The sequence below is a fragment of the Candoia aspera genome, chromosome 6, assembly GCF_035149785.1.
Source record: "Candoia aspera isolate rCanAsp1 chromosome 6, rCanAsp1.hap2, whole genome shotgun sequence".
In the NCBI taxonomy this organism is placed as follows: Eukaryota; Metazoa; Chordata; class Lepidosauria; order Squamata; family Boidae; genus Candoia; species Candoia aspera.
The window spans coordinates 48,632,844-48,660,819 of NC_086158.1; the positions used below are offsets into that span (position 1 = coordinate 48,632,844).

Sequence of the window (27,976 nt, forward strand, 5' to 3'; positions counted from 1 at the left end):
CAACCCTGTGAGGTGAGTTGGGCTGAGAGAGAGTGTCTGGCCCAAGGCCACCCAGCTGGCTTTCATGCCTAAGGTGGGACTAGAACTCACAGTCTCCTGGTTTCTAGCCTGTTGCCTTAACCACTAGAAAACAATCTACTCTTCCATGAAATATATCCCTACATTCAACAGCATAAACTCAGATCCTTTGCAAAGGAAGGAAGGAAGGGAGAGAAAGAGAGAGAGAGAGTCTCCTTTCATTCAACTGTTATTAGAAATGTATTGTATTCTCTCTTAATCCTGTTCGTTACAGCATAATAAAACACATAATAAAAATGTAATTCATTTTTCTGGAGTATTCCATCTCACAGCATGTTGGCAAGCTATTAAAAATTTGTCTTCATTTTTTTGGCAAGAGCCTTGTACCTTTTCATCTTTAATTTATGAGGGCAGCATTACAAGTGACAAGTCTTATTGCACCAGACTCCTACATTATTTATCAGCCATTGATTGATGGCTCATCCCCACAACCCTCCATGCAATATGCTCATCGAAAGGTGGTAGGAGGAGGGAATAGGGCAGGAAGCTTAAATGGCCAGCAGCTGGGGATATGCACAGGCAGAAGCATCTGCTCCTCTTCCTGGGCTTTGGACTCAATTCTTTTCTCAGTCATGACATGTCAACTTATGGGAGTGGCTGGGTCATAGGTTGCAGGTTTTCTGCTGATACTCAGGATTGGCCAGAGATTTCAAGTCCCCAGTTCAGTGGCAAGAGTTGCTTTTTTGGAGATCATGAAAATTCAGTCAAATCTGATGGCCAGGCTTCTTGGGGGTGATGGAGAATGTGGTCCTACACATCTGGAAGATACACAGTTTAAAAAGACAGCTGGGCTCTTACATTGTGGGTTGGGATAATTCAAGCTTAGGGGAGAAAAGGTTAGCCTGTAGAAGAGAATTAGCCCTGAAGACACCAGTGCCTCAAACCAGAAGAGGAGAAGGTCTGGAAGAGTTTTGTTACCAGTTATGCGACCCCTGTCCTTAACACAGTAAATGGAGGTTAAAGTTCATTAAGTAGAAACAAGAACCATATGCCCATGTGTTCTATCACCCAAGACAGCAATGGTATCATGTTCAAGAGACAGAAATTATATTCTTTATTTGGAAACAATTGCCTTATTTAAAGCTACATAAGAGGCATGATGATACAGAATACATATGGATTGCTGCACAGAAATAATTTTTAGTTTGATACAATAAGCCTCCACCATGTCCTAGCATATAAAAAGAAAATGAATTTATATAAAAATTCAAAAAGGTATTGTAATATTATAAGATTTGGATGAGGTTTCATTAAGAGTAAACATAATAAAGAGCACATAGCAACCTCTGACTGAACTTCTGAGCCTCCAGCACCAGTGACATTTATAAGGAACCAAAGGTAGGCAGTTTTGCTCAGATTAAAATAAGTGATTTGCTATAGAAATGAAAAGAACAGAAAACTGGATTAAGCACTGACCTTCCAACACCTTTTAAAAAGGCAGTTCTGGCAAGTTATGTTTTTTACTCCATTTTGCAAACAACACACATCAGTTTCAGTGAAGCTTCTTATGCATTGTGGTGCCTAAATTAAATTCTTTGGCCCTTCTGCTGCTGAAGGGCAAAAAGAACCTTTGATTAAAGTTGCAAATTATATTTGATACCAGATTCATACCGTATTCTGTCAATCAAAGGACTGTACACTATTATCACCTTAGAGTGTTTTTTCCCCTGCCGTCCACCTGTAAAGAGAATTCTGAAGCTTCAACCACCCATTTTGCCTAGATCTTTCAAAACATTTAAGTAGGTGCTATGTGACATACCCACCCAGAGTTTCTGCCAGGATATAGATATGCTGATTCAGTGCATTTGATCATTGATCATTGCATGCAAATTGACTGATCCTCGCATTGATCTCTTAAGTCTACAAGGCAGACAGAAGGAACTGTGACATTACAAGGTTCCATAATCACAGTAGCTCAGGGAGATGTCTACATTCAGCCATCCATGCAGATACTCTGTGCAACATGATTGAAGTCATAACTTCAGGATGACCAACTCAGTACAAGCACAGGTATGCCTGCATTCTATGAATGATATTTACACATTCCATTATGCACCAAATACTGTCACTTATGTTCTTAAAGTAACCCAAACAAGTCTTCACTATGGGCAAGGAGATTTATGCTCTAAAATGGGCATTATGAAGATAAGTAAAGAAACGATAAGTAAATAATGTCATTCTTTACAATACACTTTTAAGCCTAGGATATGGATGTCATAGTAATCAAATGAAGTAGAAAACACAACATGCAACATTAGCTGAAAGAATCAACCTTCATCTTGAATGCCATCTCTATTTATTGTCCTGTGAGCTTCTTTTTGGCTAACCAGTGTTATCCTAATGTATACTTAATTGCAAAATGATGTTCTAGTTATTCAAAATAGAAAGCAGAAGATAAGCAATGATCCCTCTTCAAAACAATCTAAGCAAATCTTTGCATCACAGTTTTCTATGCCTTTGTGATATCTACAGATTCAAATATTAAATAGTTGTTCCATCTTTGAAGCACATGCCTAGTCCTATACAGGTAGTCCTCATTTAGCAACTGTTTGCACTTACAACAGTGATGAAATGTAATTTTATGACCAGTCCTCACATTTATGATCTTTTCAGGTATGTAAGGCAAAGGAAAGCTGAAGTAAGATCATAAGCACAGTTGTGGTGTCACTTAGTGACTGCTTTGCTTAACGACCAAGTTGCTGGTCCCAATTGTGGTCACTAAACAAGGACTACCTGTAGACCTTTAATAGAGAATCCCCTCCACCCTTGCAAGAATATTCACATATGCTTTCACTATGGTCAAATAGCGTGTTTCCATGAAAACCTCAGTATCTTCTCACATTCATAGCTGACTAACGATGATATCTACCTCATGGGTTTTGTAGCAGTAGGGCTGCATGTAGTACCATCTTTGTAACTGAATGCTTCATTGGCTGCAAAAGTACTAAAATAGCAAGCGAATGCAGAGATGGTTATTTATGCAGCCGGTTTTGATTGTAAAAACAGATAGTTTGGAGCCAAGCCATTTTATAATCCCAGGAATGTAGGCAGTTCACAAACATGTGCAAGCCCTTCATAAAACCATGATGTTTTTATTAGGTGCTGAATAAGAAAGACTTCAATTGAAATGAAGGGCAAGTCGCTTTTTCTATTGAACTTGATTCCTGTAGGATTTAAGGTATACAGTGGAGTCTCCTCACCCCAGAACGATCTCAATTCTATGATTCTTAAACATTATTTCACAGAGATTACAATCACGGACACAAACACTCTTTCCTTCACACACAACATCCTACACATCACAGAGGAATTATGCATAATATAGGAATTGGGTTTTGCTTAAAAACTGTCAGCAGCTCTGGTGCTGACATCAAGCTGAGTCAAGATTGGAATGATTCTGCTTTGATCACAGCAAAAGCACACAGCCAGATTATAATCTGTTCTGAATCCAGGAAGGTTATATCACACATATACGGTAGGACTGCCAAGATTTGACAGCCTATAAGAAAGCAGCATGTAGAAGGGATTATATTATTACAAAAGGTAACTTTCTCCTTTGGAGTGCTGGTTCACTGGTTCCTCATTGATTTCTTTCAGCTGCATACCAGGGTAGTATATAGCACCTTATCTTAAAGTCCCTTATTAAAATAGACAACTTCAATATCAGAGTTCTTCTCCCTGATCAGAGTCTGGACTTCTGGTTCCAGGCGATTCACACACATTGAACTGCAAAAGGAAATAATACTCTGTTTACTTGAAAGCATACCTCTTATGGATGTGACACTGAGATTTTAGAGGATTAGGGTTACTGAAAGGCTGTGCTTCTAGAATTAGGGTTCTACAGGCTTTGACAACTTTTCTCAATATGATGTATTCTGGAGGTCTTGGATTACAGCTTCTATAGTCTCCAATCATCTCCCTCTCAAAAGCACTAAATCTGAAAAGCTGGTTTAGCTGTATTTTGGACTTCATGGCCAGTGGAAATGGATAATTATTCCTGTAAGAGGGCAAGTAAAATTAAAGTGCCATTAATTATTCATTCAACTGCACTGTTTCAGATACCCTTCAGTATCCAATTATTTAGTTCATAGACCAGATGTGCTGACCCACAATGCTAGAGACAAAATAGGTAGGTTAAATACAAGACTGTATGAACTCCACACTGACCATCCCACAGAAATGTAAAATTTAATATTCAGTATGGAATTGGCCATCAGAATATGTAAATGTCCATTTTAAAAAAAAATCCCTTAAAGCTATGAAGATAACCCTGAACATATGTGGGCTTGAAAGTATGAAATGTCAGGAGCCAAAAGGCTGCCATTGGTCAGAAATTGTGCTTTCCTACCTTTCTGCCTTCAACCTTCTCTGACAGTGGCTGTTATTGTCCATCACTACTTAACATATCCTTCCAGTATGAGATATCAGTGAATGAATCTGGGATTTTCTCAGTGCAAAGCAATACCACTGAGCTATATCTCCCAGTCCCCAATACTTTGGCATGATCTGTGGGGAAATGCATTCTATAGATTACACTTTCCTGAGAAACATCCATGAAACAAATACTGTACCTAATTGAAAGCAACAGTAACATGCAGGAATATGCAAAAGTACTTCTTACCTCTTCTGTGGGAAGAATGCACAGCAAAGAGGTGTAGCAAACACCAAACTAGAAAAAGACAGACAAGAATGGGAGAAGTACTTTTGGTTGCCACTTCTTCACTGTGTACTTGACTCATGAGGAAAAATAACTGTCATGCCCACCAACCACTTGAGGATCATCAAACCATGATTGTCATTATGTGATGGGTTTACATAAGTCAACTTTCCAATACCTGGTCAGAATGTTGAGTGAAAACAACACATAACACAATCCTGTACTGTAATTCTCTTGCTTCCCAATCAACATCTCCCTCTAGTATCTAGTGCCTTCTCAGGTTCCATTACACAATACTGGAACATTCAACTAATTAGATTTTTAAGAGGAAGAATTGAATGTTAACCCTCATTCAGCCTCCCTAACCAGTGCATATGATTTGGACTACAATTCCAAAGTGCAGCTACAGTCAGGGATAATGGGAGTTGTAGTCCAGAATATGAAGGGCACCACATTTGGGAAGACTCCAGGATCATCGTCTAGTGGTGCTAGAGGGTTGCAGAAAGCTTTTGGGCTGGTGGTACAAGTTAGATACTCAGAATGGAATAGCCAGGACCCCGCAAAGATCACAGTCCCCCCAAATTTTTACAAACATATGGGAACTCCCCTGCTAAATATTGGTGCAGAAGACATATGCTGGAAGCTGGTAGATTAGAGACTTCAGGGAAAATGGAAGCCCTCTAACATGGCCACCCCAAAGTACCCTTGAGGTGGAAGGAAAAGTTGCCAGTTGGGGTTAACCCAGGTGCTGCACCACATCCAATACCAGCTGTACATCAAGTATACCATATCATATCTGACCCAATCTGTCACCAGGACAAGTTTTCCTGCAGACCAACCTCTAAATGCTTCAGATGTGGGGATGTGGTATATATGGAGAAAGTCTGTCCAAAGTGAAGGCCCAAGCAGACCAGGTTGAAACTAAAAGTCATGAGCCAGAGGAACCTCCCAGTATAGGTTTAACTAAATTCAGCATAGATGCTCTTCCATTCATGTGGCCAATGTATGTGATAGTGGATGGCCACCTAGCCTTCTATCCTACAGGTCTCAGCATCACTACTAGGCAGCTTAGAAAGCCAAACATTAATGCTCTGTTCTACCCATCTGCTCCAGGACAGTTCTATTTGTGCAGCAGAAAGATCTCACTTACGTCAGGCCCACCAGTCCAATCTGCAGAGGAGCATTCATCCAGGGGTATCGCTGATGGGAAATACAAAGGAATTGTATTTGTACGCAATATTCATATTGTTTTCCAAAGCAGAAATTCTTAGTTATTTATAGTTTAAAATAGAGGTACAACTACTTATGTAGCAATCCTAGTCATACATTTCTTGAGATGAAGTCAGGCCCCTTTTGAGCCTGATACGTAGAATATATAAGTTGAGCCAGAATGTCACGTTGCCTTAACAACACAGTGCCACAGTTCAACACTGTGGCAAGTATAGCTTCTGCCTTTGCCACAGCCACCCTTCATCCCCAGTGGAATATCTTCAGTATTGCAAACATGTTATACTTACCTGGAAGTAAATCTCACAGAACTCAACAGAGTTCCCAGGATTTGATTTCTGAACCAGGTTAATCTACCACTATGAATATTTCTATTTTTTGTTCAAACTCAGAAACTTATCAGTTATGGAAAAGAAATGTGATTTATGGCACTGAAAACCTAGATAATTTCCTTAGCCAGCAAAGGGTGGGAGAGGGGGCAAAATCAGCAAGACTGCAGAGCATCACAATGCAAGTCCCACTTCTTTTGAATACGTGTGCAAGGCTGATGCACATAGAAAGCCACATAAGGGGTTTGAATTACAATGTTCCATCTGCCATCTTGGAGATTTTGACACATATGAACATCCCCATGGAAGCTGCTGTCCTCAGCAATAAATGTTTGGGGTGTGAAAGTGAATGATAACACAAACTTTGGAAGGACATCTAAGACAAGCTGCCAAAAGTCTACACTAAGGGTTTATAGCAGTGTTCCTCAAAGTGTGGTCTGAGACCCCTGGGGTCCCCCAGCACCCTCTCAGGGGTCTGCAAAATCAAAATTATTTGCCAGCCTATGCTGAAAATAATACAATATTAAACTCCCATCAAACAGTCATGAGACACAGTAGTGGCAGCGAATGTGGCAATTTTAATTTTTAATACTGTAAATATCAATAAATATAACCCATACAAACAAAAGCTCTTCTGGGGTCATCCATAATTTTTAAAAGTGGGAACAGATCCTGAGAGAAAAAAGTTTAAGAAACACTGGTATATAGGAATCAGAAATACGAGGAAAAATGCTATATGGTTCCCCAAATTCATATCAGAGGGCTAAAATAGTAGCAGAACATTAGCAGTCTCACTGAAGTGACATATTAACCTCATGATAGTTTTTAATACTAGGAGCTAAACATGGCATTTGTAACAGGACAGTTTCTTTTTATGTTAATCTCATACATTTGCTACTTGCAGCGAAGGAAGAAAACTGCTTCAGTACAGACTTCCTCAACCTGTTGCCCTTCAGGTTTCTGGGGCTTCAACTTCTACCAGCACGGGCACCAGTTCCAGCTATAAAGTCAACACATCTGGAGAGGACCAGATTGGAGAAAGCTGGTTTAATTAAAATTTACATGATTTTCACGTTCTTCACTCATTCAACCAACCTTGATTCCAACATGACAACTGATACATCTGAAAAGAAAACTTCCTTTTCTTGCCTTATAGCTGCCATTTGTATAGGGCTGCAACTCAGAAAGCAAAAATTAGGCTTAAACTCTGCCTCTTCCCTCATATTCTTATGCTAGAAGGGACCCTGACAAAACAGGGAGCCATACCCTTCTAGGCATAAAGACATGGAGACACATGAACTTGATCAACAACCCAAAAAAATCATACCTTCAAAAATGCTCTTTTCTCTAGGGCATTCATGATCAAAGGAGGGATGGCTGTGGGGAAGAAGTGGAAGAGTCAGACAGCATATATATCAATTAGATGTCTCCTTAAGGAAGGGACAGAGAAGACCTGCACCCACTGAGATATTTTTTCACTAGAAACCTTTTCCCTACCTTCAAGATGCATTCCTCTCTGGATCTTATGGACTACAAATCCCATCAGTCTCAGCAACATAGTTAATGACTGAAGATGAGACTTATTAGAGAAGGTTATTCTAAGAACCAGTTATAGATATTGAAACTTGTACTACAATAAATACTTCTTCTCATATCTGTAATGTGAGACTAACATTCTTCCCAGTAGCATAAGTCTTTATATTCTTCTCATCAGAAGCAGGTTCCACAGAATTCAGAGGTTTTAATGACTAAATACTTGTTATACAATATTATATCACTGTGGCTTTCAAGCTCTACCTTCAGAGCTTATTTTAATTTTGATTCAAAATTTCTAATTTAAAAAAAAAGATGGACAAAAAGGGAATATTCATTGAAATTCAAATATTTATCAAGGTAGCAGCTACATACCCATTGCAGGTGCAGCCATGCCAATGCGTGAAATCACCACTTGTACAATGGCTTTCTGAGCTGCCTTTTTCGATTCACCCAGCCGATTCCCATGTTCATCCATAATGGGGATACCAAACTTTAGTTCCCTATAGAAATGGTTAAGGGGAAAACATAAACTCTATTGCAATAGACAGCCTTTCCTTTCTTCTGCCTTTGAAAATGCAATGATTCTTCTGAGATCAAATCGTCATGCTTCCTCTCTTCCCCGATTAGGGGCAGAAGTATTAAATCTGGTCCCCTGTTGCCCACACTCCTCCCAATAACAGGTTACATATTACAGAACCATTAAGCACTGCCCAAGTCTCAAATAAGATGAGTTCAGCATCACAGATTGCAGCGGTTACAGTACACAATGGACAGCACTATAAACAGATTGGAGCTATGAAAATTAAGAGATGTACACACATACTTATGGGTAACAAGATATTTGGCTCCATTCCTCACTCTGTCTTTTCTCTACAATGCATTCTGTTGTTTTTTCTCATGTGTTGTATAATACAGATGGTTTATGGCAACAGTACTCAACATTCTCCTCTATATGGGCCACCACATCATCCAGAAAAGCTTCTGAGGACCACTATAGAAGGCAGTCAGTACAGCATATGCTCCCACTCAATGGGCATTTGCACATGCCCAAAATTATATCTATCTATCTATCTATCTATCTATCTATCTATCTATCTATCTATCTATCTCCATCCATCCATCCATCCATCCATCCATCCATCCATCTTCTATTTTGATCTCTTGACCATATACATGGTCTCACCAGGACCTACTAGCAGTACTTTCACAGCTTACCAGTGGTCCTCAGGCCATACATTGGAAACCTCACCAATGAACTACAGGAAGTCCTTGGTTGACTTTCCAGCTGCTCAGATGATTTCATTTTTGCAGGAAACAGCTGAGGAGCACTGACTAGTATACACCTCAGCTGTTCCCAGTGCTAATTCAACTGGGTGGCAGGAAGCACTCAGTGGGATTCCAATGCACTGGAAGTGTTTTAAATCTCTGATCCATGTTTGGTACTGCATGTATATTTGCAAAGGGGTAAATGTGAAGGAAAGAAAGTTGCTGCGTGTAAAGGAAAGAGGTGCATGGAGGAAAAGATTAGAGGAAAAAGAAAACTGCCTATTCCTATTTCAAAATCCCAGTTTCTGATTTGAATCCACACAATGGAACAAATTTGCTGAAGCTGACCCAGCCTACAATCAGTATTAGGATACAAACCTTACATATCAACCAATCAGATCTTCATTATGGTCATAGACCAGCATAAACCCTACATAAGTTATCCTTAAGATCTATTACTGTGATTTGAATACATTATTCCAGCTAGATACTCCATGCTGTTAATGTCATAACAGTAAGATGAGAAATCCAATATTACAGGTGTTCAGAATACACAGCCTATAAGGAATTACCAGGAGTTTAACTTCCTGGAGCAGTTCTCCCATTACATTTCCACCCAACAAACCATACCATCTTACCTTTGTCTTGTTAATGGGATATTAATGCAGTTTGCAGCTGCCACAGCTGCAAAAGGCACATAGCGTCCAATGATTGAGGGCAAATGCTATCAAGGATGGAGGGTTGATATGAGGAGAGAAGAAAGAGACTCATGATACAGACTAATTAATATCATGATGAACAGAATTATATATTACAATGGGGTCACTGATGCAGTCAGGAACTGCCATCAATTCCTTCTGTTTTTCAATTCCTTTGAGAATTCACCACACAGATATAATGAAATTTCAGCCTTAGTTCTTCTACTATGTCAGATCCACTGTATACTGTTTTGTTCGTGCACAGGATTACACAGAGGGGCAAAAGTGGAGCTCGGTGGTTCACTAGGCAAATCTCTCAGATAGTGTCAGGGTCAGCACAAGAATAGTGTCAAGTCAGTATATTCCAAACTACAGTTCTTTATTGCTTTCACTGTACAGACAGAATCTTGCCAGACTAAAGCTACTCTAACTGACCTAAGGGTAAATAACCTGGGAGACTCCAGGGTGGAGCTACCTTGAACCTCTTAACTTTCCCAGCAACAGACTCCGGACTGTGAATCCTGTTATCTGCCTGGAACGCGCCCCCTCCTTCCTGGGAATAAGCAGTGGCGACAAATTCCACCACAGATAGTCCTCCAACTGTGAGAATGCTCAGGCTTAAGACAGACTAACAAAACAATCTCAGTTGCTAGCTCTCTGCTCTTCATTTGTTCAGTTTATTCTTCTTTTGGGGCTAGTGTAAGAATTGAGTCTCTCGTCAGCTTGAGGTATAATCTAAAAAAATATTATGATGTGTAGGTTGCCGAAGTTTGACTACATAGGACTATCACTGCTTTTTCAACACATCTAAAAGGTTTTGTAAAATGCAAGCTAGCATGACCCTGACAAGCAAGGTCTCATAGTTAGAACCAAATATAAAACCTATATGCTTATCTATTAGTTCCTTCTCATCACCAAGTCAGTGTATTATCCACCAGTCCTTGAGCCAGCAGAAGATTCTACAATTTGCTGTGCCCATTGGAGACCCCTGTCCTGCCACAGGAACATCGGTGCTTATTTATAATGTTCAGGGTACATTAAGAACAGGGATTGGTGCATTTTCCTTGCTTTGTTTCCCCTCCTGTAAATATCACCAACCAGTGGAAAACTCCAATCAATCCGCTTAATGTGGATGCTAATGGGGTTGGGGAGAGGGTGAGTTTTACATATAGCTATATTGACAGATTTAGCCATTTGTCAGAACTTACTCTAGTTTTGCATAAATGTTCTGCATGGGTGCTTTCAAAGGGAGTATCAGATGACAATTCAACATGTTACCAGTAGGATGCCAGAAAAGCACTAAACCTATATTGAAAAGTAGCCCAAACAACAGCTGGCAAGCATGGCAAAGGTTGCACTGTGAAGTAGCTACAGCCCTCTCTCTTCACTGTGCAACATCTTCACTGCCACCGTTGGTCAGGGAACAGCTCGGAGGCCAGATGCTTACAGGGGAAGAAACCAGGTTGAATGACCCAACTCTCCCACTGTCCACATCAAAATGCCTAATGTGTCCAATCGATAACAAGCAGATCCCACCTCCTATGGAACATCTGACTGCAACACTGACAAACTACAGGATGGCTTGTTATTTGGAAAACACTACTCTTCCACAGGAACAGCTTCAGGCAACTTTAAGCTGGGTCAGGTATGAGTTGGAGTAAGATGGAAGCAATGTTATGAAGACATGGCAGGAAAAAAGACATTGCTGGGGCATGTTTGTGGTCAGCTGCAAATGGAGAAAGGCCCTACATCTGACTGAGATGCAAAATTATCTGAAAGGAAGATTTTTTTCCCCAAAATCTTTGAACTGGAAGAGTAATTCTTTAAGAATCTGGTAAGGAAAGCAGATAAGTTTTTCTATCTAATTTTCTCAGGTGTTGGGAGGTGGGGTGTTACATTAAGAATCCTCTTCCTTTCAGAAAAATGTAGTATACAGTACAAGAATGACTACATTAGGAACTTCTTAATATTTGTATGTATACAGATATTAATACATTAAATCTACTATACTAGGATAGAAAGAGTGAAATTGTTAGCCTGGCTTATTAATGTGCAATGAAGAACTCTCCATGAAATCCACAGCTAGACTGCACCAATATCCAAATGTCCATGATAAAAATGAAGTCTCCTGCTCCTGAAACAAAGAGGCAGATCATGTGGTAACCAAGTAAGGAGACGGAATCATTGTTGTAAGCAAGGCCAAATGTCCAACCCTCATGTCAGAGATGAGGAATTCTGTCTTCAGGGTGGCTTGAACAAGCAGTGCGTGTTTCCCTCTGTGACGTGACAGAGCCGGTAGGTCTCTTACCTTGGTGAGAGATTTGAGTCCCAGGGCCGCCACCACAGCTCCAGTAGTAGCACTGATATAAGCAGTGCCCAACTGTCTGCAAAGGAAGCAAACAACTTGGCGACACTAAGAAACTCCCAGTGTCTTCCTGTCTAACCCTAACCCAGTCCTCACTCCAATACCAGAAATATGGCAGAGTGGGGAGCAATCTTGCACAATGTAGGCTATAAGCAGCCTCAGAGCATCACAGGGCATATACACCTCTGATCAAGGATAAGCAAAATCAAAGTTTTCAGATTGTTTTTGGGGCTGGCTGGAAGATTAAGGAGCATAAGGGTGCCTTAAACCTTGCAGAAGCTTAAGGATCCCTTCTTATTTTTGTGGGTTTTTTTTCCTTTTTAGAGGGGTTTAAGGGCAAAATGAAGTTTTTTTAAAGCCTTACAAAAATACCAGGCTGAAAATGCCAGTCCTGCCCACTCTGATGACATCACTGGTCTCTGAGGACACAAAAATGAAGCATGGCACGCTAGGCCAAAAGAATCTGCCTACCTTTATCAAATGGAACCATTCCAGTCACTCAGGTCTTGGGAATAAGTAGGTTTATTTTTTCACCTAGTCTCCAGCATTGTTAATTTCTTTTATTTTAATATAAGGGGAGGGAGTAACTGTACTTAGTGATTTTTATAATGTGCTAAAGGGGAATGATTTATAGAAATAATGTGATTTTGGTTTAATATAGGGTAAGAGATTGACTATGGAAAATTTTTGTATACCCTTGCTGTTTTAAAAGTCAGAAGTCACATCTTTCTGTAATGTTGAAAAAAAATTCTTTTGTGTTTTCACACCTTTTTAGTTTTTCTTCTCTTTTTTTTGTACTGTTTTGCTTTTTCGTAGTTTTTTTCTTTCTCTTCAAACTTAATAAAATTCATAAGAAAAAAAAAAAGAAATACTGGCTGTGAAATGTGTTTTAATTCTGAACTCAGGGACCTAATATGGATCCTTTCAAAACCAAAACAGCATCAATCCAATTAAGAGGGAGGTATCACTGCCTCAGGCACCTTTCATTGTTACAATATGCTTTACATGGAAGTGCCTTTGAAAAGCATTCAGAAGCTACCAGAATGAAGCAGCTTGAGTAGTTACTGCTGCATCTTGATTTGCCCATATAATCCCACTACTTTCAGAGCTGCACTGGTTGCCAGTTAGCTTCCAGGTACAACTGAAGGTGCAGGTTGTCACCTTTTAAAGCCCTGCATGGCTCAGGACCTAAGTATCAGTGGGACCACTCTCCCAATAGTCTTTGCCCATGCAATCAGATCTGATAAAGTAGCTCCCTCTGTAGACAGAGTTCCCCTAGAAATCTCAATAGCTCCTGTCCTATGCAGTTTTAGGAAGGTATTAAAACTTGGCAATTCCAGCAGGCCTTGTGGGTTAGATGTTGTAATTTTGTTCCCTCTAGCACTGGATATTTTTTTCCCCTCTCCTTTCAGTTAATGTAATTGATGTTCCTGGTACATACGTATGTCGATACATTTTTTATTTTATTATTTTATTCGTATGGTCTTAACCTGATTTATGTATGTTGGGGGGGGGTGCTGCTCATAATCATCAACAGCTGGAGCAACCTATAAGCTCAGTAAACAAACAAAATGAATAAGATGGTGAGGTGGAAGTAGTATCTTCAGGAGTACAAATCATATCTGGAATTAGAGAACGGATAGCACTGAGGTTTCCTGTTCTGTTTTCCAGGTAAGCACTGAGTCCTGAAAAAGGGGTTTCCTAGAAACTGCCACTGCCTGTTGCTGTTGTAGGGCCAAGCAGCTCAAGACCGTTGGATGCAACTCTTTGCAAGGGAGTTGATATTCATTTTCAGTTACTTTACTGTTTTCTTACTTGACAGTGATAGGTGCGTCCCCACTCCGGTTAGTATAGTTGACAATGGCATTGAATGACTGGTTCATCCATTGCCAGAAAATCACAGCAGGGGCCGTCCTGCAGGAAAAGAGACAGTCAGGTCTGCCAGAAGCATGGGCAGGCAAGACAGAAAGTTATCAGAAAAACCAAAATGTCAAGTTAACCCTCAGCATCCTAGGAAAACTGTTTGTGCTTCTTGTTTGTCTTAGTGTACAATCACACACATTTGTGCATATACTGTACTTCAAGAGGCCTAGCTGTGGTTTGACTTATTAACAAGCTGCCAACATTCTTAATGTGTGTCCTTGCAAAGGCCTACATTTCTAAATGGTCTTATCTATCTGCCCACACACATACACAAACATTAACATAAGCATTTAGCAGTCACATTCTTACAGGTACTCAAATAGTTTTACACACATGCTCGTCACTGAAGCCACTCAAGACTTTCCAGAGCACCCATTTGCATGCATGAACACCTTTGCTAATTTTCATAAATGCAACAGTTTGAATTTTAAAATGCTGTATTGCAGTTATTTATATGCATAAAGTATCAAATCTATACCTATCATGCTCACAGTTTTGCATAAAATGTTATCACATAAAACAAACTGACAACAGTATACTTTAAACAATTCACAGAATAAACCAGAGCTAAGTATACAGACAGACATGCACATACAATGTAAGCATCATGCTGCTAAAGCAAGGGTGTGGAGCCTTCAGATCTGGGGGATCCGCCTTATTTAGAATCCCAAGATCCACTAGCCAGAACTAGGCAAAAGATAAGCACTTAGAATTAAGCAGTTCTGAGATCGGGAATTTGTTTTGAATATCAGCTACAGACGGAGAAAGAAACATTTGGCTTGCATTTTCATCCAAACTTATTTACATCACGTTTCTCAAATCAAAATGCTTTTCTTCTTTGGAACCCTTTAAAGAAGATCCACAGAACAATATATATATGCTGCAGAGTGTATATGTACTATCACAAGCAAGTTAGGAAACAGTCCATACAAAAAGTATGCATTAGGAAAAATAGGCACCAAATTCCCTATAGTCAGTTCAAGGATTCATTTTAAACCATTGGAAAAATGAGAAACTGAGCCAAACTGAAATTGATACACATGGCCTTCATTGCCTTTGCATACTTCTGGCTTTAAAGACCCTATTCTCCATTCCTTTCTAGAGACTGAAAGTCAAATGACCAGATAATGCTATTTATCTCAATAAGATGTGTCCCCTTACCTTCAGATTAAAGCCAAGCCTGTATCATGCAGGAGACCAGCATTTTTTTCATTAAAACCAGACATGTTTGGTGGGGGGCAATTAAGGTCATTTCCTTCACAGACTTGACCGCCCTGTTGAAACTTATTGGGGGGAAACAGCCATAATGTCTCTCCCCCCCCCCCCAGTGACTAATAGCAGCTTGAACAATCCATGGAACAAAAAGTTACATTTCTAGCATACTAGTCAGGTCTGCATATTCCCTTGACCCCCAAAATTGCTACTTTTCATAAAGTAAAATAAACACTCTCTCATTCATTCATCATGTGCATCTTTGTCCCTTAGTTATGGGTGTCCCACCTCACACCTCTCCATATAACTATGCCCACACAAGGGGGCAGACCTTAGATATACACGTGCCTGTAGAAAGTGAGCATGCATCCAGTGATGGTCATGTTCATAGGCACCTGGGCAGACATACGTCCAATCAGGATCATCTTCTCACTAGTGTCTGGATGGAAGGCAGAGTCATAGATGTATTTTGCCCGCCATAGTTGGTCCTCAGTCAAGCCTGGTGATACCTTACCCATTCTGGAAAGATCCACAAAAATGAAAGGAAAATGAAGGTAGTTCAAGGAAATGAAATGTGATGTTGTAGAGAACAGATTAATGCTAGGAAGGGGTGGAGAAAGGTTTAGGGAACAGAGAAGCTATATTCATAACTCCCAGAATCACCTAGAGCAAAAAGAATTCCAGAAAGGAAGGGCAAAAGAGAGGCTCTTTGCTCCTCTCTTCACACAAGTTCACAGGGCCCAGCTGCCCTAAGGTCCTGTTGCACAAACTCTAGGGCACATTTCTTAATACATTCCAAATCCTAATTTGGGATTGTCTATAAAGACCATGCAATGTCTTCAGCTACCACAAGACTCCCATCACCAAATTACCACTAGAAGAGTTCAATCAAACAAAAAAGGCCTTCCTCAGATCTTCAGTGAGAGTCACCTTCCCAGCCCAGCTTCACCTGTGTAAATTCTCTTCCCATTGCTTTCACTGAATGTACTCTATTTATCACAGGTACCATAATGAATGTTATAAACAGTGGATAATGCTCAGAAGAACAATGGAGGAGGAGGAGGGAGAGAGGGAAGAAGGCTCTATTATTCCAACATCTAGAAGAGAGAAGTGGAAACGGAGGATCACAGTTCCATCAGGTGTTTTAAACAACTTGGACCAAAAATATATATGTTAGGATTCCCTCTTGTCATTATAACTGCCTCCCACCAACTCTCCAAGAGAACCTGTAATCTTCTATCACTCTTCGGGCATCTTCTAGGGCCTTGCTAGAAAGCAGAAGGTTGCGGGGATCTGTCACTGTGAAGAAATGCTTTGCTCTCCCCATGAAGGTGCTCTGATCCCATCGTGGCTCATTTATGTTGATGAGCAAAGACAGTTCTTCAGACATTCTGTGCAAGAAGGCAAAAAAAGAAAGAAAAATAAAAAATGTATCACTGCACAGTAGATACAGAGATACACAAGAGATAGACACATCCCCAATTTACTGCCATTCTATCTTGCCCCCTGGCTAAGATTTGGTATTCAGAGTATTTGGAGATTCTCAAGAAAGTTACGAAATATATGGTACCCTTTCAAGAGGAGCATGTTTTCTGCTGACTTCCTTTGAACCTATTAATAACTAGAGTAGGGAGGGAGGCAATCCAGAAAGTAGGATCTCAGACACTGATCTTAATAATAATACTTGAGAAAGCTCATACAGATCCAGGTGATCCTTCAGATAACTCAGTCTCCCAAATCAGAGCCTTGAGTTTGGCCTAGAAATAGGCAGCCAATGTAACTAATTTGTTCTTTTAGCCACACAAATAGCGTTTTTACATGCAGTGGCACTCCTTAAACCAAACATTGCTTTTAGAGAACAGGCAACTTCACAGTGATGCTGGGTTTACATTAAGCTATAGTTTGTTTTAAATTTGGTTTGTTGAATAGGTCATAGATTGGTAGCACATATTAACCAACTTGATAGGGTTGTGGGACATGACCATCTTATTGTCCTGAAAGTTTCCTCCTATTAAAAACTAATTGGCCATCCCACCTAACAGAATAGGAATAAGCCATACAGGAATATTTATCAGACTTGTGCAAGGCCATCCTGAAATGCAGTTCTGAAACCCATCAAAAAGGGCAACAGATTGTATTTTGCCCTTGCCCCTCTCTCACACCTGATGTGTTCCTGCTTTGCTCTTGAGACACTCTCCATTCTTGAGGAAATCTGCCCAATTAGTTTCACAGTATTCTCTGGCATGGTTCACACCTCATGCTAAATCAAATTGTGATTTATGTGGCTTTGGCTCAGCCACTGTGGTATGTAAACAATGGTTTTGTCAGCATATGGTGTGAACTCAACCAACTGGCATTCAGCAAACAAACTATGATTTATTAAACAAGCTATGATTTATTGCCTCAATATCCTTTCCTAGTTATTGTGCTTTTTACTCCTGCAAGGTATGTATCAAAGCAATGCTGGGCCACAGCAATATACATAATCAACTGATCAACATTTTATGTTAATATGTTCTTAGCCTTTGAGGCTAAAGTAAAACAATGCTTTAATAGAGTTTTTTTTTCATTTTAAATTACTGAGGACAATAAGGTTTCCATCAGCACTAGAGAAGGATTCCCTCCTACCATGATCTCTGCACTTTCTAAGGAAGCTTTGGTTGCTCTCTAAATCTCATTTTCCATATCCAGCTCATTTCCTAGGCAATAAGAAAAACAACAAACATTCTCTTTCCAAAGAAAAAGGTCAGTCTGTGATAATCAAAAATACTTTCTAAATGGAATAATCCTTTTGAACAAAAGTCCTGGTAGGCACAGTGACAGCAAAAAAGAAAGGCTAATGTAATGCATTGTTAGAGCCAATGCTCTGAGCTTTTCCTCAAAACAAGTGCAAGGATCCAGAGTGAACCCAATAATATTTCATGGATTTAAGTTCTGTTCTCAGTAGTGAATGAAAAGGGCATCAACAAAGAAATGAGAAGTAGGCTGAGGTTGGGGAAAGGTCTAACAAGTTGGCTAAGTAGATTATCTCTCTTTTCTCAATAATGAAGATTTTCTCCACAATTTTCACACACAGGAGACTATTCTATGACTGTTGTTGAAACTAAAGAAATTGGGGTGGGGAGGAAAAAATATTCAAATGGACAATTTTTGGCCTAACTTAAGAAAAAAATATTTTGAATTATGAGATCTTTGTGTTTAAACTATAGGGCGCTATTCAGAACCAAATATAAGTACCTGGGTTTTGCTAAAACTTGGTTCTCTAGTCTTACTAGCAGGAGCTGATCTTTGTTTTATCTTCCATCTTCATAAATTATCTCTTTTAATTACAACTGTCTGAGGGTGGAGTAGGCAGCACTGGTCTTCAACAATTCTACACCTACTATTATTCTGCTGTTTAATAACTACATGGAGCAACTGACTGAGATCAACAGGGCATATAGGTGCTACTAATATGAGAACAGAGAGCCAGTTTGGTGTAGTGCTTAAGGCACTGGGCTAGAAACCAGGAAACCATGAGTTCTAGTTCCACCTTAGGCCTGAAGCCAGTTGGGTGACCTTGGACCAGTTATACCCCCTCAGCCCTAGGAAGCAGACAATAACAAACCACTTCCAAAATCTTGCCAAGAAAACTGCAGGGACAGTCGCCAGGAGTCAACCCCCCCTCCCCAAAAAAAGAAAAACATCCAACTCTGGTTTTTTTTTTCCCTCTGCTCATTAACATGTGATAGTAGTAGATGTTGAATAGGTGTTTGGCTATATGAGGACAAACAAACAGAATAATTCCTAAGAAGGTAGAGGTACTTTGGATTGGTGGCGCACAAGTTCAGCAATGGGCTAAGTGATTCTGGATGGAGTTGCACGCCCCTTGAAGGAGCAGGTAACCATCCATGGAATTGTCCTGAATTCATCTGTCACTTAAGCCCAAGTGACTTTGGTGACCCACAGTTCATTTGACCAGCTGCAACTGGCTCACTGGCTGCAACCCTTTTGTGGGAGGTGTGATGTGGCCACAACGAACTATGCTAGTCCATCTGTTGCCTGTCAGATTAGAGTACTGCAATATGCATGGAACTGCTCTTGAAGGTGGCTTAGAACCCACAGCTAGAGACAGGAATGTCCACAGATTTTCACTGCTTTTATTAGAATGATGAAAGCAACATCACAGTACAGGTAGTCCTCGCTTAATGACTACAACTGAGACCGGAATTTTGGTTGCTAAGCGAAGCAGTCATTAAGTGAACCTGACCCATTTTACGAGGGGTTTTTTGCAGCAGTTGTTAAGTGAATCACTGTGAGCGTTAAGCAAACCATGTGGTCATTAAGTGAATCACACAATTCTCCATTGATTTACCAGAAGCCAGCCAGGAAGGTTGAAAATGGTGATCATGTGACCAAGGGATGCTGCAACAGTCATAAATGCAAACTGGTTGCCAAGCACCCAAACTGTGATCACGTGACCGCAGGGACGCTGCAATGGTTATAAGTGTGAGAACCAGTTGTAAGTCAGTTTTTTCAGCACCATCATAAGTCTGAACCATCACTAAATGAATGGTTGTTAAGTTAGGACTACCTGTATTGCACCTCAAGCTCTCCAACTCTGAGGTGTGCATGAGATGCTGCAACACACATAGAAATGGAGTGGGACTTGTGCTGCAACCCCAAGATACTATGTTTATCACTGAGACCCCTTTTGCTCCCTCTCCCCCATGCAGACACTGCTGGCTAGAGATCATAAAACACTGATCCTAAGGGAACTACCACTGGCTGCTATAAACTTCTACCCTGAACTTCAGAATTGTGTAATGTTCTTTAAAGGGAGTGTCCCTGCCAGTATGTACCTACTCAAACATTAATATCTGTGGAAGATTGCTGCTCACTGCCTCAGAAGTATGTTCTGGGAAGATTCAGGAGAGGGCCTTCTCTGTTGTGCCATTGCAGTTTTGGAGGCCAGTCTGGGCCAACACTTGCTTCCTGATGCCAAGTGAAGAGCTGGCTTTTTAGTCTCATGGGCTGACGATGCATCAAAGATGACACTGTGACATGATCTCTGTTAATGTTTTCTACTACAGATTAAGGTTACTATGGTAACTAATCATTTTGGCCGGGTGAAGAGGTTGAATTCAACTGTCCCCTTTTCAGATGTTAATTTTTGCACCTGGGGGAAAGAACTTGCCTGGACTTATTTTAGTTTCTGTTTCCCTTCTGTGTAGGCATGTAGAGAGTTGAGTTAAGCAGCTCTCACTGAGAGCCTGTAATGAATGCAGAAGCCTTTAAATATGTTTTGCTTTCTGTAAATAAAATTATTTTTATAGAAATGCCTGGTGTGTGGCTTTTCTGATCTCTCCTGGGCCAAAGGCTTTCCTAGCAATCTGCCAACAGGTTATGGGCCCAGTAAACAGCCCAGTAAGCCCAGTAAAACCCAGAGAGAATAGAGAGATCAGCTCCACACCTCATGCACAACTTAAAGGCAGGTAGCAAAGACCTGTGAAGATTTTCTTTGGAGCCACCTGGAGATTTTCCAGCAACTGCCGGTCTGCAGGACAAAGAAGCCAGCTGAGGTGACTTGCAAAAGAAGGAAGAAGCCATGGCTACCTCCCAGCCCTCAGCGATGCCTCTGGAGCGCCTATCAGAGACCAACTATTTGAATTGGGCCCTGAAGATGGAGATGTATCTTCGCAGAGAGAATCTTTGGCTGCCAGTTGGTGAGCAACCCCCCCAAAATCCCAGTGCTGAATGGCTTAGACAGGATGAGCGGGCTAGAGCCACCATTATCCTGGGAGTTGAGGACAATCAGCTAGTCCACGTGCGAGGCATGCAGTCTGCAAAGCAACTTTGGGATGCTTTGAGAGACTTGTATGTAAAGGCAACAGCAGGGAGTAAAGTTACCCTGACAAAAAAGCTGTACAAAGCCTACCTTGCAGAAGGAGATAGCCTTCCTGAGCACCTGCATCATATTCAGCAGCTGTTTGTTGAGTTGCAGGAGAGAGGAATGGAATTTACACCTCTCACAAAATCGTATATCCTCCTGTCCTCACTGAATGAAACATGGGACATGCTGATTTGTACCCTGGAGGCTATGCCTGAAGCAGACCTCACCCCATCGTATGTTACACAGCGCTTACTCACTGAATGGGAGAAGAGAGAGGAAAGATCCCCCCCCCATCTCTTCTGGAAAGCTGCAATACCAGAAAACAAGGGAAAAGAAGGGAAAGGAAGCAGAGGCCACAGCGCTAGCTAGCCAGCGATGCTTCACCTGTGGTTCAGCTGGATATTTGCAGAAAGACTGTGCCTTGAGACCCAAGAGTAGAAAGACAGAGAAGAAGAACACAAGGGCAACACAGAAGAAGGTTCTTCAGACAACCCAAATTGCACAGGTTGCTGAGAAGGGTAATTCTGATGTATGGGTATTAGATTCTGGGGCCAACTGTCATTTATGTAATTGTAAAAGCTCTTTTGTGTCACTGTCTAAAACTGAAAGACAAAGTGTATCTTTGGCTGATGGGTCTGTGACCAAAATTATGGGACAAGGTGACTTGTATTTATCCTGCTTGGGAGAAACTGTAAAAGGTGTGTTGTATGTGCCAAATTTACAATCAAACCTTTTATCTGTGGCATAACTGGCTGCAACAGGGTATATCATAACATTTAAGAAAAATGGTTGTGAGATACGTAAAAATGGAAAGTTGTGTGCTACTGGTATATTAAAAGACTCCTTGTACATTGTGCAAAATGCAAGGAAGCCAAGCTGCAAGGCTGCAGTTGGCAACACGCCATATCATGACCAATGTGTACACCTGATGCACAGGAGATTTGGTCATGCTAATTTCAAGTATATAGCACAAATGCCACAGCTGTGTGCTGACCTAAAGATAAAATCCTGTGATAAATACTTAGATTGTGTAGTTTGCAAAGAATGCAAAACACTAAAAGCTCCTGTGAGTAAGCACAGTGACAGAGTTACAACTAGACCTTTGGAAATTGTACACTCTGACATTATTGGTCCTTTTGCTCCAAGTCTTGGGCAAGCAAAGTATGCAATGACCATCATTGATGATTTCTCAAGATATACATTTATCTACATCTTAAAACACAAAGATGAGGCATTTGAGAAATTTAAAGGTTTTGTGACATGGGCAAATAGAAAATTCCCTAGGCCTGTATCTGCACTCCAATGTGATAGAGGAGGAGAGTACCTTTCTCACAAATTCAAAAGTTTCCTAGTGGAAAAAGGGATAGAACAAATTATTTCTAACCCTTACACCCCTCAGCAAAATGGTGTTGCTGAAAGAAAGGGCAGTACCTTGCAAAATGCGATAGAATGCATGCTTAAAGATTCACATTTATCGTTTAAGTATTGGGGAGAGGCAATATCTACTGCCTGTTATGTACAAAACAGATTGTATAACTCTGTGATTCAGGACACTCCATTCCATTTGTTTTATGGTGTGAAACCAAAGGTAAATCATCTTACAGTGTTTGGTAGCACTGCTTGGGTTCATATTCCAAAACAACAGAGAAGGAAAGGAGGCCCCACAACAAAGAAAGCCATCTTTGTTGGCTATGAACAAAGCCAAAGGAGCCAGAGGTTCATAATGGGAGAGAAATTAATTTAGCAAAAGCACTTATTTTGCTGAACAAAACTGGGAGAGATTAAACTCTAGCTCTCCAGTTGATCTGACCACCACAAGAGAACAGCAAAGACTTGCTGATGGTGATCTTTTGCCTGATGAGGACATTAAACCAGAAAAGCAAACTGAAGATCTGTCTGATGAGACAGATGCTTCTCAGGAAAGTGATAGGAGTCAAAATTTAAGCCCTGTATTACCTCGCAGATCTCAGAGAAGTAATAAAGGCGTTCCTCCATCACGTTTTCAGGCTGAAACAAAGACTTTTCGCATATTCACAGAACCTGAGTCTTTAGAATAAGTGAATGCTTTACCACCTGAGATTGCACAAAATTGGCATTCTGCCATGCAACAGGAATTAGCATCCTTGAAAGAAAATAAAACATGGAAACTGGTAAATCTACCTCCCAATGAACGCTGTCTGGGTTGTAGGTGGGTTTTCAAACTGAAAAGGGATGCTGATGGCAAAATCCAAAAATATAAAGCAAGGTTAGTTGCAAAAGGGTTCACTCAAAGGAAAGATTTAGACTTTGACAAGACTTTTGCACCAGTTACTAAAGGTGAATCAATTAGATTACTGTTAAAAGTTGCTGCACTAAAAGGAATGTCAGTTCACCACTATGACATTCAAACTGCATTTCTCTATGGTGATTTAGACCACAAATTATACATGCAGCTGGCTATGAAAAAGGGGAGAATCTAGTCTGTGAACTGCAGAAGTCAATCTATGGGTTAAAGCAAGCTGCTAGATCCTGGAACCAAAAATTAGATGAAAAACTGCAGAATTTTGGTTTTGAAAAAGGAAAAGCAGATCCATGTGTATATATGAAGAAAGACAAACAAGGCTGTATGTATCTGTGCATTTATGTTGATGATTTGCTGCTGTTCACACCAACAGAAAAACAAAGGCTTGATTTTGAAGCCTGCATGAAAAGCCATTTCATATTAAAAAGCCTTGGAATTGTAACAAATTACCTAGGTTTAGGAGAAACTCAATTAACTGAGGCAGAGAAATATAGATCTGCAATTGGAAGTTTACTGTACATTGCAAATCATTCTCACCCAGATATCTCAAATTCTGTGGCCATTTTAAGTAGACAGGTAGAGAAGCCTACATCTACTAGAAAAGCAGCATAGAAAAGGTTAATGAGGTATTTGCAAGGAACAAAGAATTATTGCCTGAAGCTAAATGCCTCTGGAACCAAGAAATTGCAGGCTTTTGCCGATTCTGACTGGGGAGCAGATGTCAGTGACAGAAAATCCACTTCTGGGATTTTAATTCAATTTGCTGGATCTAGCTTAGGCTGGCATTCTAGAAATGTTGCTCTTTCCACTGCAGAAGCAGAGTTTTATTCTCTAACACAAACCTGTAATGAGGTTATATGGTTTAAACATTTGTTAAAAAACATAGGCATGGAAGTGAACCAGCCTATAACTGTTTATGAGGATAATCAAGCTTGCATTGCTATGGAAAAATCTGAAGCCTGCAAAAATAGGACAAAACATATCGATATTAGATATCAATATATCAAAGATATGATAAGCAAAGGAGAAATAATGTTGAAATATTGTGAATCAAAAGACATGATTGCTGATATTTTAACCAAACCTCTTGCTGTACCAAGACACAAAGAGTTAACAAAGCAAATTGGTTTGCATCTTATTCTGTAGTATAAAAAGGGGAGTGTTAATGTTTTCTACTACAGATTAAGGTTACTATGGTAACTAATCATTTTGGCAGGTGAAGAGGTTGAATTCAACTGTCCCCTTTTCAGATGTTAATTTTTGCACCTGGGGGAAATAACTTGCCTGGACTTGTTTTAGTTTCTGTTTCCCTTCTGTGTAGGCATGTAGAGAGTTGAGTTAAGCAGCTCTCACTGAGAGCCTGTAATGAATGCAGAAGCCTTTAAATATGTTTTGCTTTCTGTAAATAAAATTATTTTTATAGAAATGCCTGGTGTGTGACTTTTCTGATCTCTCCTGGGCTAAAGGCTTTCCTAGCAATCTGCCAACAATCTCTAAGTCCAATTAGCAGAGAGTCTTCACACAAGGGATGAGTCCTATAACAACTGCTGTTTTATAAGGAGTTCTTATTTTTATTTTACTGTTTTATAAATTTATATTGTAATTTGAACATATCTGAAATCCATATAATAGCAAGCAAGCTATAAACATTTTAATAAATAAATACCTGAACCTAATTTAATAATATGTATGCTTTGGAGGATTTACAGGAATATCTCATGACCCTTGGCTGCAGGAGTGGCAGATGATCTCAAGCTAAAGCCTATGTCAGCATCATGTACAGCCATTTTCATTATTTTACTTGTTTTATTAATATACACTGGCTGTATATGACACTGAAGCAGGTACTGAAATTTGAGCATGGAGTACCAGAGAGGGCTACTTAGACATTACCTTTAAACTGCTAAAACCCAGTCCAGAATTTGACCAAATGGAGCGGGCAACTCCAAGGGAGGTCTTCTTTCATAACAGCACCTCCCCCTTTCTCCCATTTATGCAAGCATACATAAAGTCTGGATTCTATCAAATAGAGGACTTCCTATTCCAATTCGCAGCCCAGGTTGCAAATTAGCTTTTCTAAAATCACTGCCTCCTACAGTAAACATTTAATCATTTCAGTCCTACAGGCAGAGCCCTTCCCAGGCAGCTTGCTTGATTCTCATGCAGTAGAGAAGTCATGCCATGTAGGTATTGCCTATCCTGATACTCTTCACATGTTGGATGGGGTTCAACTCCATTATTCCTGGCCATAGGACCAATAGCCACGCTGGACAGGGAAGTTGGATAAGGGAAAGCAGATGGGGTGGGTACAGTCTTGGGCGACTATAGGGTGATACAAGCTGAAATCCCAATGAACTGTGAAGGTCATAAAGTAAATCTAAGCCAGTCCTGAAACTTCAGCTAAACTTCTCAGTTTAGCATGACTCACAGGGTTGGTGCGAGTACAAAATGGAAAAAGCTGCGAGCATAGAAGAGGAAGGCTCCGTGTACGGTTGAAGAGAAAGAAAAATCAGCCGGATTAGAGCCCAGCCGACGCGATCGTACACGGGGTTAGTCTAGGATGGATGTATTACGCGCCATCCTCTGCCTGCCTGCCTATGGGCACTTTGGGACTGGCGAATAGCGCTCATTCCCCACTCCCGCATGATCGCATGAGCTCGTGACGCGACCGACCTCCACTCAAAGCACTGACTCATATAGGAATGGATAGAAAATATCCGGCGGCCAGAGGGGGAATAGTAACGGATGATGAACAGCGCCCTCCAAGCGGGGTGTGAAAGGAGGAAGAGGCTGGATCCACAAAGAGGCCCGTTTAAGAAAAGACAGGAGGCTGGGACAGCGAGCAAGCGATGGGCTAAGGGGGACGCGCGACCTTTACAATAATCGACTCACTTGTTCCTACGAGCGGCGGCTGCACCCGAATCGCCCAGCGGTGGCACTGAAACTGCGGGGCGCTCGGCTCCTCAGACCAGCCCCTCCCTGGCGCGTCAGGACTCCGAGAGCAGCAGCCCGCGGCTGAGAGAGCCAATAACCGCGGCGGAAGCCTATCGAAGGGGCAGGGCTGGGGCAAGCATGTTTCTCTGAGCGTCGGGAAGCTTGGCAAGCCGTTGAACGGGCCGAGCATTAGGCCGGGTGGGGCTGCTGGCTGCCTGGAGGGCGGAGGGAAGAGAGGCGGGAGGCTCGGCTCCGACAGTTCTCGGCTGAGATCGGGTTAGGACGGGAGGCTTGGAGGCCGGCGGGCCAGCCCCCGGCCTGCGCCGCTTGTTCTGGCTGGCTTTTTCCGTGGTTCTTCCCGGGGGTCGGTCGCCTGCTTACGCTCCTCCGTCCTTTGCTGCGGGCTTCCTGATGCAAGCCGTGGAAGGCACCGGCAAAGCCTTGCGCTTTCACTGCAGTCCCTCGGAATGATCGGCGCCCTGCCGATCGGTGAAAACTGTAGGCTGCAGGGTCGCGTGGGTGCCAAGATTCAGCCCGGCCGGGACCGGATTATCAGTAGCCGGTTCAGGCTCTGGAAAGGACCCTCTGAGCATGTGCAGAGTGCCTCCTTAGACACTACTGTAAGTGTCTAAGTCAAGACAGGCTGTAATACCGGGAAAACCATTGTACAGTGCCAGCTACAAAACGCCGCTAGCATTTCTCGGAAGTGCTGGGGAATTCCGACAAGCGGCTGGATCGCTTACTCTTTTTTTGTAAGGCTAGCTAAGCTGAAGCGGGCACAGGGAAAGGCACAGCTAAAATGCTGGGAATCTGTGGAACTAGGAGCCGGACAGAAGTCGTAAGATCGTCTAGGAAGCTTAGCCCAGAGCCTTGAGCAATTTAATTATCTTTGAGAATACTGTGGAATAGAAGAACAGAGTGGTGATGTCCTGCCAGATAGTTATTGGTCTTGGTTAATATTTGCTGAAAGTGGGGAAATATTTTTTCCTCATATATCAGTATGTGTTTGTTCATGATGAAATTCTGGAAATAATTGGGTTATGAAAATATGTTCACCTGGATTAAATATTTTGATAGAAAAAATTAGGCTGCAATCCCATACGCACTTACTCAAGAGTATATTCTGAACTCAGTGGGACTTCTAGTAAACAAATATAAGATTGTGTTGCTAATGTTACTCGGAAAAGTATGGGGTTTTGTATTGCTTTGCAAAGCTTTGTTTCTGTTTGATATTTTTAGTATTTCATCTGAGTAAAATGATTCATTCTGTTGATATGTGTAATCGAATATGATTAAGTGTGCTGTCATTGTAGTGGATGATGTGGTTATGCTATTTTTAATTTGAGCAATAACAAATATAAAGACATATTTCTCTGGATTACAAAAAATAGGTATTTGAAAAGAAATATTTGGATATTTCTTTCTTCAGGCAAGTTGGAATTTATTTATTTATTTGCCTGCTTGTTACAATTCAAACATCTTTTTGTGCTGTTCATGCACTTGTGTAAGGTATGAGTTACAAAAACAGTGTTAGGGCCCTTGCTGCAGATCCCATTAAGCCAGGCAGGGGCATAGAAGGAAGGAGCAAAAACTGAGAA

At 41.0% G+C, this 27,976-nt stretch overlaps 2 protein-coding genes across 5 annotated transcripts in view; both read right to left on the bottom strand.

Annotated features, from left to right (window-relative positions):
• TWNK (twinkle mtDNA helicase) overlaps window positions 1-27,976 on the bottom strand; it is a 372,148-nt gene that overhangs the window by 204,548 nt on the left and 139,624 nt on the right. The gene's annotated exons all lie outside the window — the stretch shown is intronic.
• Window positions 1,109-26,419, bottom strand: SFXN3 (sideroflexin 3). 2 transcript variants are annotated; one of them, XM_063307051.1, is made up of 12 exons: window positions 26,333-26,419; window positions 18,529-18,670; window positions 16,518-16,682; window positions 15,640-15,810; window positions 13,972-14,070; window positions 12,100-12,175; window positions 9,732-9,817; window positions 8,200-8,327; window positions 7,619-7,668; window positions 5,886-5,935; window positions 4,700-4,747; window positions 1,109-3,804 (listed from the first exon to the last, which is right to left on the bottom strand). In XM_063307051.1, exons 3-12 carry the CDS (start codon window positions 16,679-16,681, stop codon window positions 3,708-3,710), a joined length of 969 nt encoding a protein of 322 aa, XP_063163121.1. In that variant the 5' UTR covers window position 16,682; window positions 18,529-18,670; window positions 26,333-26,419; the 3' UTR covers window positions 1,109-3,707. The 2 variants fall into 2 exon arrangements, with proteins under 2 accessions (XP_063163121.1, XP_063163120.1); XM_063307050.1 differs by lacking the exon at window positions 18,529-18,670 and having other exon boundaries at window positions 26,337-26,419.